This window comes from Peromyscus leucopus, chromosome 10, assembly GCF_004664715.2.
Source record: "Peromyscus leucopus breed LL Stock chromosome 10, UCI_PerLeu_2.1, whole genome shotgun sequence".
Taxonomy (NCBI): Eukaryota; Metazoa; Chordata; class Mammalia; order Rodentia; family Cricetidae; genus Peromyscus; species Peromyscus leucopus.
Genome location: NC_051071.1, coordinates 36,551,817 through 36,564,444, shown reverse-complemented (window position 1 = coordinate 36,564,444; position 12,628 = coordinate 36,551,817). Strand labels below are relative to the sequence as shown.

The following is a 12,628-nucleotide window of genomic DNA, read 5'->3' as shown; positions in this document are numbered from 1 at the left end:
GGCAGCTGCCCTTCTCTCTCACTTTCCACTTGATTTCTGAATTTGTCTTCAAGTTAAATGAAGAAAACATGTTTTAAAAAAATCCCATGTGATGGATCAGTATTCCTAAATAGAGACTTACACATAGGAAAAGACAATCAGCTGACTTAAATTCTTTGACTATCTGAAGAATAGTTAAATGCACTTGCATTAAGTGCTTAATGATAGTACTGTTGTGAGGTTACAAGTGATATTCTGCAGGGTGGCCAGTTGTAGCCATTGCAACTTGAGTGGGTACAACCCAAGGAATTCCTAAGTAATAGCATATTCACAAATAATACACTGAGACAGATTGGATCCCCTATGTTAGCAGGCCGGCTTAAGTGTTCTTAAAGTCCCAGCTAGTAAAGATAGAAAGAAAGCAGAAGAAATCCTTTTTGTCTAAGTGCACGTAAAAAATCACCGCAGTCACGATGTTAATGGCTTTGTCTATTTATAACCACAAAGCTGTACTTTTCTGCCATTACTCGTGCACTCAGAAAGCACAGATTCCGGATAAAGAAAAACACATTTCTACTGTGGAGAGGTAAAGGCCAAATCCATGGCTTTATCAACACTTGTCTTCTTTGACAAGGGACAACATCTGTCTCACTTTCACTACTAGAGAAAAATGGTACTGAAGTCTCCCATGAAGAATTCTGAATATAAGTTAATTCTTGAAAAATGGCCTGCCCTGTTTATGACTAGCTAAGAAATATTGGATTGTAAGAGTTAATCTTGGCACACAGGGGCTCTTCACTCCTACATTCCAAGGGATTGCAATAGCTAAGGAAAACATTTTAACCCCCAACATGTGAAGTAAATTGAAAAGTCATTTTAAAGGACTAGTGGTATTTTGAAATTGATAAAGATATATATTGACAATAATAGGTTTACCTTTGAGAAGTTATATCTCACTGGTAGCTTGAGAACTATGGGCACTTAAACACTGTGTAAGAAACTAGATTAAAGATTTATCAAGGAAAATAAAAAAAAATATGTTTTTCCTTTTCTTTTTTCTTCTTATTAAGGTTGGTTATTCATATAGTCCTCCAAAGATATGAGGGGAAAGATGTGAGAAAAATACACATAAAGGAAAAGGTGAATTTATCATTTTTACACTTCTAACATCTAAAAACTCCAGAAAAAGCTGCAGCTCTAAGCCATCTTTATCTTTAGCTGGAAAACATTATCTATTTCCAAAGGAAAATAAAACTGTTTATATGCTGCACTTTCTGTATACCCTGACAGAAACTGCAAAAAGAGCAAGAGTGAACTCGGGAAAAGCTGAGAAAAACACACGATCATACCATTTCATTTTCCTGAAAATTGTAAAGCACTAATCAAAGTATTTTGAATTAATTTTATCATGATTCGAGTTGCCAAACATCTTTACAAACAGCAAAATTTTATGTTGCTACTGAAAGATCTTAAAAATAAGAAGAAAGTTACATCAGTATTTACTTTTCTGTTAATTTAAGTAATGTAAACCTGACCAAAACAAAACAAAAAAAACCAGATGATTATAAGGAACTGTAAATTAAGGTGTATTATATACTCACAAATTTTTAATGTCAACTGCCCCACGGAAAGCTTTCCTTGGAATTGCTTGAATTTGATTTTCACTGAGATCACTAAAAACAACAAAAGAAAGGAAGATAATGTTATAAAAACATATTTTCACTTAGTTTAATCAAAATGATAAGTAATAGAAAAAATTACTCCACAAAAACACCCTCCCCACAGAAAGGGACAAAACAGTTTAATACAAAGCAAGTAACTATACAAATAATTTGCAATTCTCATGTATGTTAAAGTTTGGAGTATGTATTTTGTTTTCTTTCTTTAATCTATATTCTATCATAAAATATGGCATTTTTATTTAAAATTGACATAATTTTGCACAATAAAATATAAAATATTTCATTGAGACAAATAGTAGATTTTTCATAAATGAATTTCAGGAGACTTTGAAGCTTTAGAACTTAACATTGGCTCAAAAATCACTGTTGTAACTTAGCTTCCTAGAGAAGGATGATGATACTCAGACCACATAGTTAAGCTTCCACAGCAACTTCAGTATTATTAAAAAGGGAACATGAAAGCATTCATCCAACAATAAAGTAAAGTTTTTTCATGGAATATTAATAGTAGGCTGATTTGAAGCCTCCCCTAAATCTATTATAATCACAAACATAGAGAGTCTATATTTACATCTTAATTTAATTAAGAAATACATTTTAATCAAGGGGGAAAAAGCACTCTCAGTTGAGATGAAGAATTTGGGAGAAAAAAACCATTCATTGTAAAAATAGATCATTATTTTTCTTTCCAAGAGTTCAGAGTCAATTCTAAGACAATTCTCAGAGCTTAGATGGTATTACTAGGCTTATCACACAAAGTACAAATACATACATAAAATGATGTGCCCCTGGAAACGGAAAATTGTCTTCTAGGTTTTATTCACATGAATATACAGCAAGAAGTTGAAATATCAGGCAAACTATTAAAGTACCAATGACGCTCTTCAAATTCTAAGGTCACCCATTCTCACGAAGAAAGATGAAGCTACTGACCACTGATACACAGCAGATGACGAACTCAGCCGTTTTCCACCGGGTGGATACACAGTGAGCAGGTTGATCCAAGCTCCCCCTCTCAAAGCTGCTTGTGAGCAGAGCTCATAATTTACATGCTTCTAGCCACACCAGAGTGAAGAGGACACAACTGGCTGATACAGAGATTTAGTATGTGGTCCTGACCTCATTATTGCCGAGTTTTAGACAAATGAGATTTGAGTTTATATCTCAATATGCTTAATGTTCAAAAGAAAAATGTTTGCTAAGCAATGTGTAAAGAGAGAAATGTTAGTTACTTCATGACAGAAAATCTTCAGCAAAAAATACAAAGACGAAGAAGAAAAGGAAAAGGAAAATAAGAAAAATCTCATATTTGACTTCAATGAGTAAATTTACTCATCTGTGCTTATGCAGGAAGCACATCCTGAAGCAATGTAGTTTATTGTTGCTTTCAATCATTTCAGTACATCCTTAAGAGCAATAAAATTCCATTTCCTTAAAAAGCTGATTTCTCCCCCTTGCCATTGATTTGGACTGGCTTCTTTCCGTCCTTTCAAAATGACATCAAGTTTAGATTATTTAGCAATATATATTCTTAAAGTCTTGATGGCAGAAGACTTGTTCAGAGGAGGGCACAGAACAGAGATATTTCTGAGGAAGAAAAACCACAAAGTAGCAAGTGATGAGGAGGAAAAACAGATGGAATTCAAGCAAATACGAAACCTATCATGCTTGCTGAAAATGATTGTTTTTATCCTGCTGCCCCTGCCTGATTCACTTTTTCTAATCATTCCCCTTTCCACTTCTCAACCAAGGAATACTTCTGAGAGCATTTAAGCTATGATGGCAAAAATATTTACTCCAGTTCTTGAGTTTTCTCTAGCCTCTGTAGCCTTCTAATCCCTATAACAAGGGCCCATTCCTTCTCTGTTAATCTTGGTTCTGCTGCAGTTCCAGCCCTTCGGTAAGACTAGACTACCTTAAGAGGGATGGGAATGGTAAAGCCTTAGGTGGTTCAAATAAACATAGCTGTGACACTCTGCAGTTTAGGAGGAACCTCACTCCTCACTTTTATTGATTACCTATGACAGATTCCTAGATCATAGAATAGCTTCCTTTAGCTAATAGTCACCAATCTTTCCTTTCCCTAAGCCTATGAATGACTAAGTGGCTCAAAGCTCGATATTCCCCTAAAGTTGATGGCTGAGTGTAGCTGTTCCCCTGGATAGATAGTTCCTGAGCACGGAATGGAATCTAAGCATGAGTGCCCTGTCCACTCTGTCAGGCAGCTTTAATTATAGATCCCAGGTTCCTGGTGAAGAATGGGCCTTGTTCACCTGGAAAGAAAGAACCTGACATAAGCAATAGTTGATGCTTCAAAAGGAATGCATCATCCCATGCTCTAATCACCATAACCATCTTATAAAGCAGGTATTATTTCAATTTTGTAGGAGAGGAGAATTTTGTAGGAGGGATGCTTTGAAAATATTATCAGTACTACATGATAAAACTAATTGTTAAACACATAAGACATGCAGATAAACACTGAGCCCCGACTTGTGAACTTGTAACAGTGATTACTAAATCTGCTTTGAATATGCTCTTCCTGCATTTATGAACTTAGGTAAGGCTTCCTTAACTCATCCAAGGCTTTGCCTTATGTCATTGGTACAGTGATGAATTAGACTATATATTAGCAATAGTTCACATTTCTTACATATAACTAAGTGTGGTTTTCAGTCAAGTTTATTCACTTGCTATTCACTATATGTGGATTTTCAGGTAGTGTGTTAGCGGTTAATGAATTGAGTGAAGTTACTGTCCTGTTTCCAGAAAATTTAAAAATCAAGTAAAGAAGATGAGGTATATGTAATAGCTACATATGAAAGTGCCATAGAAGTGTTAGTTGCACACATACTGCCATTATTCTCCTTAGAAACCAGTTATTTGACCTTATTGTATTTGCTCTATTCCTTGAAGATCAAGGAAGGCACAGGGAGGCATCCCTAATTGCAGTCTATTGCTCTATGAGGTGTGTAGAACAAGCACGGTGAGTCAGAACTACTGAGTGAGTAGGATGGAGTTACCATGGGAGGAAATCTGTAATTATATCACCAGGCAATAGAGTGTAAAATTCTGTTTGAGTGCAGATAAATGACTTGATTGGACTTGATTTTTAGGAAGATTAATCTGGAAATTGAATTTCAAAGCAGGCAGGGATAATGGGGAGAGACGTGCCAGGCAGTGTCTCCAAGAGTCAGCTAGTGTCCAGTGCATGAGATATTATTTAGAGGAGAACATTAGGCTATAGAATTTGAAGGTGGTTCCAACTGGAAAGTATTCGATGTCAACTAAGGTGACTATCATCTCAGCAGAATTTCAAATCTCGTGAATTTTCTGGGCAGCATGGTGACAAAACTGTAAACCAAGAAAGACAAGTGTGCTACTGCTATGCCAGGTCCTGGGGAGTTGAGACAAGGTGATCAATCAGTTTGGAGATTACTAAAGTCCTCAGTCCTGATGTGAAATTTCTTGGAAAATTTTAAAAATACTGAAATTGACTTCTTTTCAATTGTAAGTGTATTAATGACTTGCCTTTACCTATGTATGTGCACCATAGGCATCCCTGCTGCCCAGAGAGGCCAGAGAGGAGGATGGGTCCATAAAACAGGGGTCACAGGTGGTTGTGAGATGCTGTGTGGGTGCTGGGAACCAAACCTGAGTCTTCTGTAAGAGCAGCCAGTATTCCTAATTTCAGAGTCATCTTTTTAGTTCTGAAAATACTGACATTTTTGAAAGACAAGTTGATTCATTTTCCTGAAAGTGACAGGGAGGTGCAAAGAGCTGCCAAGACTATTCCCTGCAGAATCCAGCCTCCATGAGGGGAGGGTAATATGATTCCAGCAGGAAGAACGTTACATGCTTTGCATGTGCATTATTGAAAAGACCCCTAAATAAGTACACCCCAGAAGGGAGTCACATGGACAATCACAAAACCCTGGATTTCTCATTTCAACCCTATCCTTCCACGATGTTCAGTCCTACCTCAAACACACCTGCAGTGCCTGCATTCAAGCCCCCCTTCCTCCTCCCCTAATCTCCTGACCACCATTAAGACATCAGTGGATGGCCAGTCATTCCCATTTTTTAAATGATTCAAACTCCTCTCCTTGTTTTGATTCATGACCAATTTTAAGACCCCCCACCAACCCTAAATAATTGTTATATCAAAAAATGAAATTACATTAAACTACATCCTCCTGCATTCCTTCTGATCTCAGTTAAGGGGGCACTATCCTCACAGAGGCTCAGACCTTTGGGTATGTTATATATGCTATGCCAAACTATTACCAAACCTTCACCGAGCTCAAAGTTTTTCCACAATCTGTTATCTTGACCTCCTCTGGTACAGACTGGCTTAATAGCCTGTAGCTAAATAAATTATGGCTGCTATCTCTGCCTTCCTAGGATTTCTCCTTCTTAGATACAAACTCCAGAGTATCTCGATCTAGTACAAAGAAAAGCTCAAAGCATCACAAAGATATATGTCTCACCAAAGAGATTATTTGCCATATGCTTTTGATGTCTATTTTCACTCTCCCCTACTCCTTTCCAAATAGATTGGCCTCTTCAGGGTTTCTTGGCAACTTCAGGTGATGATTTAGTTCAGAGCATTCCTGCTGTGCCTCTATGCATGTCTCAATCCTTGACACACCAAGCTTGTGCCTTTAACTCACCTTTAGCCTTTACTTGGGCTTTGACTCTCCAGCAACTTGGAATATGCAGCAAACAATACTGCAGTGAGCATGTGAGTCATAGAGGTCTTTTTTCTTCTAATTTCTGACACGTATTGATGCTAGTGATTCTTACTCTTAATCAAGTATCATAGGATTTTATACTCTCCAGGTGATATTTGTGAGAGTCTCCTGATATCTAAGTGTGAAAAAGTGTATTCCTCAGGATGTATTAAATGAGTAATTGTCAATACTAACATCAACACTGTTCACAGCTAGTCAACACTTTTTGGGTATACTTAATTCTGTCTATAAACTCATCAGGATGTAATCTCGGGTAAACTGAGGTTTACAAAGTCTATACAACTAACCTGTAGTCATTTTGCTAGAATTCAGTAGAGACCCGATTTGTACTTGACTCAGTTAATCCCCACCCCCAAAGAGGTGTCCCTAGTAGTCAGATATTGTCTGGCATTATTCTTCAGTGCCTTGAACAGTGGTTTCAAGGTGTGGACCAAGGTCCATTCAAAAGAATTCACTATGGTGCTTCTCTTAAAAACAAAACAAACAAGCAGCAATAACAATAAAAACCCAGACCCTGCTGGGCAGTGGTGGCATGTGCCTTTAATTCCAGCACTTGGTAGGCAGAGGCCGGAGGATCTCTGTGAGTTCAAGGCCAGCCTGGAATACAGAGTGAATTCCAGGAAAAGCATTAAGCTACACAGAGAAATCTTGTCTCAAAAAACCAACCAACTAACCAACCAACCAAACAAACAAACAAACAAACAAACAAAAAACCCACACCCTGAGCTTTAAGCCAATTATATTAGATAGAATCTGTAGCATAGAGATCCAAACATCTGTCTTGATTAATGTGCCAGCTAACTATTATGACCAAGGCCCTTAGAACCCATGTTAGCATCCTATTGAAATATATTTAGCAAATAGTGTCTCTAAGGGTCTTGTTAATTTGGGATTATATGTATGGTATTTGTATATATGCATATATTCAGAGGCATAAATATCAACAGGAAAACAAAAGTGAGTGAAATCATTAAGTCAAGTCAAATATGTATATCATATTCTCGACAAAGGAACATGAGATAAGAAAGGCCACTTAGTGGTTATTAACATATACCTACAATTTATATACATTGAAATTTATAATATTTAAGAGTATAGTTAACCAGGATTTAATACACTATCATGGCTGTGCAAAATTACTACCATCCACATGCAAAATTTTTAGAGGCCACTCTTTTTTAAGATTTATTTTTGTTTGTTTTAATTATATGTATGTGTTTGAGTATGTGCATTTGAGTCCCAGTTCCTTCAGAGGCTAGAAGTCCCTGGAACTGAAGTTACAAGCAGTTGTGAGCTGCTTGTTGTGAGTCCTGAGAACTGATCTTCGGTTCTCTAGAAGGGCTCTATCCACTCTTAAACACTGACTCATCTCTTCAGCTCCAACAGACCACTTTAAAAACATTTTTACTATCATAAAATTCTTACAGCCATGATATCAACTTTAAATAATGAAACATTCGAAGTATAAAAACTTTCTGCCCTTTCTCTACAAAATTATCTCCCAGAGTCTTCAAGTACAGAAGACTAAAATTAGTGCCTAAGACAAAGACAAAATGCACTTCTTGTGTGCTTTTTAGAGAAGAGTAACTGACATGGTGACCCATACTTATAGAATAACCCTGTTTTCTTGCCACATCTGGGCACTTGGAGATCCCCAGTGGTCTGAAAATATCTGAGTTTTAGGGAAGTTATAAAACACAGTATCCTCAGGCAGGTTTCTCACAGAAATCATGGCTCTACTGTTTAGAAACTACATGACTACATGATCTTGGTTAAGGTATTAAAGTACTTCGATTCCTGATTTACGTCCACAAAGAAATCCACTGAACCCTTGTTGTATCATGATTCCCATGAAAAAGGATTAATTCTAAATATTAAATGTAAACATGTCAAGTTCCCCACCCTGTCTCCACATGTGAAGACACTTGTAAGTCTTAAGACTGGCCTCTGTGCTGGTCACCTAAAATGTTAGTCCTCTAGCATGTGGGCTCTTAATTCCTACCATGACTACTCTCAGAAAGTTCAGATTATCGTTGTTCATAGAGGGGGAGTGATCCTTTAGCAATCAGAGTACTGATGGAGAAAAACACCTAAAATGTCTCAAAATAATAATAATGAAAACACACTTTTATGCTTTTTGGCAGATTTAGGATGGTATATTTTAGTCAAGAACATTTGCTGTGGATTTTAAGTTTATATCTATATCACTAGGATATACGAGAAACCAGTTTTCATTCATTTTCTCTTCTAGTGCTCTGTGAGGATTTCCCTCTGCTAGAAGGCTCCCATGCTGTGCTTCATTGGTTATTCTTCTTCTCTTACAAACTTTTTCTTTGACCTGGCCTAATGCTGGCATAGGCCTCTTCATTTGCAATCAGGTTCCTTATAATAATATGTAACTAAAATCTGTCATATTACAATTGCTGGCTCACTTGACACTTTCTGTAAAAAGTGAGCAAAAACTAGTATCACACTCACTGGCATTTACGTTCTCAAGTAGATTCCTTATTTAAAAGCTACTTGATATCTTCTGTAGAGGAAACAGAATAAATATGTCATTTTCTACTCTTCCAAAATAAAATTAAAATGTACTTGCTTTTTTGTCCTTTAACATATGGGGAAGATATTCTTATCATAATTCAAACATCTTTAATGAGATCAGCAACAAGATGATATTGAATTAAAATGATTACGTCAGTACAAGTACTTTGTATTATAAATGAAAAATGGCCTTCACTGCTTTTACTCAGCCTAAGCTACCAGAAGTTTCACTCACAGACAGTGCACATTAAAAAACTTTAATTCTCTCAGAACTAGGGTCAGGGAGTGCACTTTACACACACACACACACACACACACACACACACACAGGAAGAATCAAGGGATTTTCATCATGACATACATATGTAAAGAAATGTGTGTGCATGTGTGTGTGTGTGTGCATGCACTTGTGCGCACATGCATATTCCTCAGTGCAACCTGATCACTCTATATAATGTTACTTGTATGCATTTTTTCAGGGATGACCATTTGGTATTGGATAATCAATTGATACTTATATGCCCTTTCCTCCAGAAGACTATTTCTCCCTCTCTTAGATAGCTTTACAAGTTCTTCAACAGAAGATTTGTGTACACTCAAATACACCTTGAATTAAGGCTTCATATATGAATCAGCAAAACATGGCATAAAAAATGGTCCTCAACCAAAAAAAAAAAAAAACTTAAGTAGAATTCAACAATGTTATTTAGATATTATTTACACATCAAAAATTACACACACACAAATATATATATATATATATATATAGTATATTTTACTATATATAGTATAAATAAATGTAAATGTGTGTGTGCGTGTACTTGTAGAGTGTGAAATCATAAGAAAATTCCATTCATTTATTGTAGATTATTTTCATTATTTGTGTTTGTGTGTGCACATGTGTGTGCATGTCTCTGGTCCTATGACAAGAGGAATATCAAATGCTCTTAACAATGGAGTCGTTAGCCCCTACATTTTCATTCTTTATCCTGAAAAGAAAAAAAAATTGTAGAATTTGGCTGACCATTTATATCCTTAATTACATTCCTTTTTATTTGTTTTTAAATTAATTTACTGTTGAGTATATGTACATGTGCGGTTGACATGTGCCACTGCAGGCATGTGTAAGCCAGAGGACATTTTATGGGAGTGGGTTCATGATTTCCACCATCTGGGTCTCAAGACTCTTCCCCAGATCAACTGGCTTGCACAGCAATCACCCTCGTCCATTGAGGCATCTGGTTAACCTCCATTTTGTTTTGCGGGGACAGAATAGCACTTCAAAGTCCAAATACTAATGGAATTACCATATAATAAAGGCTAGCTTTAATTCATGAAAACAAATTTCCCCAAGTACCCGTAGCTAGGATTGCAGCCATGATACTTTCAGAAGCCTCACTCAAATGTAGCATACTCTGGAGAGGAGGAACAGTGGGGTAAGATGAAAAGAATTTTCCAATGCATTCATTCTAAACATTCTTTAGATATCATTTCAGTTTTTTTTTTTTTTAAATAGAGGTAACTTTTGGCATTATTCCTTTCTTGTGCTCAGTCTGTCTGAGGATTTTCAAAGGGACAGCGTGGTACAGAGGTGCTGACTTACTGCATCAGCTCTTCAGGAAACAGCTAACACTGCAGTGCTTGCTGCATTTTATTGCCCACAACGTATGGTTCTCAGTAGAATATCCCATTAACCTCGGAGTCCAATGATATCATTTTAATTATATAAATTGAAAAGGCAATGTATAATACCTATATCATGTAAAAATGGATTCACTTTATGTGAAAGTGTTCTAAATATATTTCACTATGAAGTAATAAATTTATTTTAGATGGCAAAGCTGCCTGTAAATTTAATTACTGGTAATTTTATTTTCCTCCACAGTTTAACCTCTCTTAGAGACTGACTAGGACTATCATAAATCTGTAATTGCTTCAACTACTCTGGAAACAACTGAGTAATGATAGATGCATATTTACCCAGATTTTATCTTTGGGAAGGCAAAAAATATAACTCTTGTTGGGAAATAAATATTCCAACCTGTAAATATCATCATGGTGCAAATTCCTAATTTCTAAATATATTGTTTACTCAAGGAAGAGTCCTTTGTTAACATATCTAATAAAATCATATCTGTCATGGAAAGGAATTGTTATCATATATATGGAGTTCAAGTCACTCAGAGCTGTAAAAGAAGTACAGCTGTAAAAGAAGCTGTAATAGCTTCAGATAATATGCAATGTTTGCATTAGTCCAACAGATATCAGTCTCAGGCAAAGAATAAATGGGCATACATAGATTATCCCAAAGGTCACAGGGAAACAGATTCTTACAAGAGGAGTTTGGAATTTCAAAATGAGTAGCCTCAATCAATGTTTGCTTTTTTGGTTTAGAATTTTCTACAGAGGAACTGTTTGTAAAGGGAGTAGAAGGAAATCTCATGTATGAAAGGTAAAATATATTGCATTTTTTTATGTTGTCTAGTTCCATACAGCAGGTATGTAGGACTCATTTCTTTCTTAAAATACAGGAGAGAATGCGTCACATACCATGAGTCATGCCACCCAAACCATAGATTGAAATCCACATATAGGCTCTTCTCAAATAAATTCTTCCTTCTTTCCTATTCACTTTGACAAACAATACAGCCTCTTTAAACTTTGATTTCCATCCAAGTAGGGAGGAAAATGGGAGGGCAGGGGCAGGAAATGGGAGGGTATGATGTAGAAGGGAATAGAGAGATGGACAACTAACACTAAAGGCCTTTTGAAAAGCCATGTGGAAATGTTCTACTGTAGAAGTTTCCAAATAGACATACATATATGAAAGGAATCTAAATGGAGCAAACTTATAATGGTGGAGACAATGATTTATCAGACATTTTATACCAAAAAGTAAATCCTCAGTTATATCAGTTAAATCCTGTTGAGTTGTTGGCCAAAGGGCTCACATAGACACCTCCAAACATCATAGAGGCTATTGGCAAGGCTGTTGGTTATTCTCCATGAGCTGATGGCATGGCCCTGTTGCAAAAGACACAACTTATGTAGCATTGAACATGGTGAAAGTGAACTGGTGTGCAACTAGAGACTTCACTCCTAGTGACTACTGTTCATGGTGCTATAACCAGAGAAGAAACTTTATCATCAGTTTCACCCAGCTAAAACAGAGACTTGCTTGAAAGATATCCTGGTGTAATAATGGCACAAACGATATGAGAGTAACTGCAGGGGCCCACAGACATTTCCTAGTAGAGATCTGATCTTTACCCAGCAGCGGATGGCCTGACCACATGCATGGTTACTAAGTGTTTGGAAGGATCTGCACTTGGTTGTATTTGGGGGAGTTCGTTTGTCCCACCTCTTGGCATTCTGAAAAGACAGAAGGGGCTGGTAGATATTGATCCCGGTCCTTCTGAAGCTGTCCTGTGGTTCTGTTTGTCTTCTCTACATTATCTTTCTATCTAAGTATTTCTTATCCTTCTCTCTTCAAGAGTACTCTGTGAAAAAAGTGGAAACTGGCCTCCCACAAGTAACCAACCACTTTTGAATAGAGAGCCCACTCTATGAGATGGAACCCATATATGAAACAGCTAAAGTTAATGACATTGTATATGTCTTGGGCCTAGTGGGAAAGAATACTATTATTATCTACTAAAGGATAAAATATAG

The 12,628-nt window shown here is 36.6% G+C and overlaps 1 protein-coding gene across 7 annotated transcripts in view; it reads right to left on the bottom strand.

Annotated features, from left to right (window-relative positions):
* The window catches only part of Slit2 (slit guidance ligand 2), a 336,048-nt gene that overhangs the window by 138,578 nt on the left and 184,842 nt on the right, over nt 1-12,628 (bottom strand). For all 7 annotated transcript variants that reach the window (XM_028865886.2, XM_028865890.2, XM_028865888.2 and 4 more), the window contains exon 5: nt 1,581-1,652. In XM_028865886.2, coding sequence (XP_028721719.1) covers nt 1,581-1,652 — 72 coding nt within the window. The remainder of the gene's footprint in view (nt 1-1,580; nt 1,653-12,628) is intronic.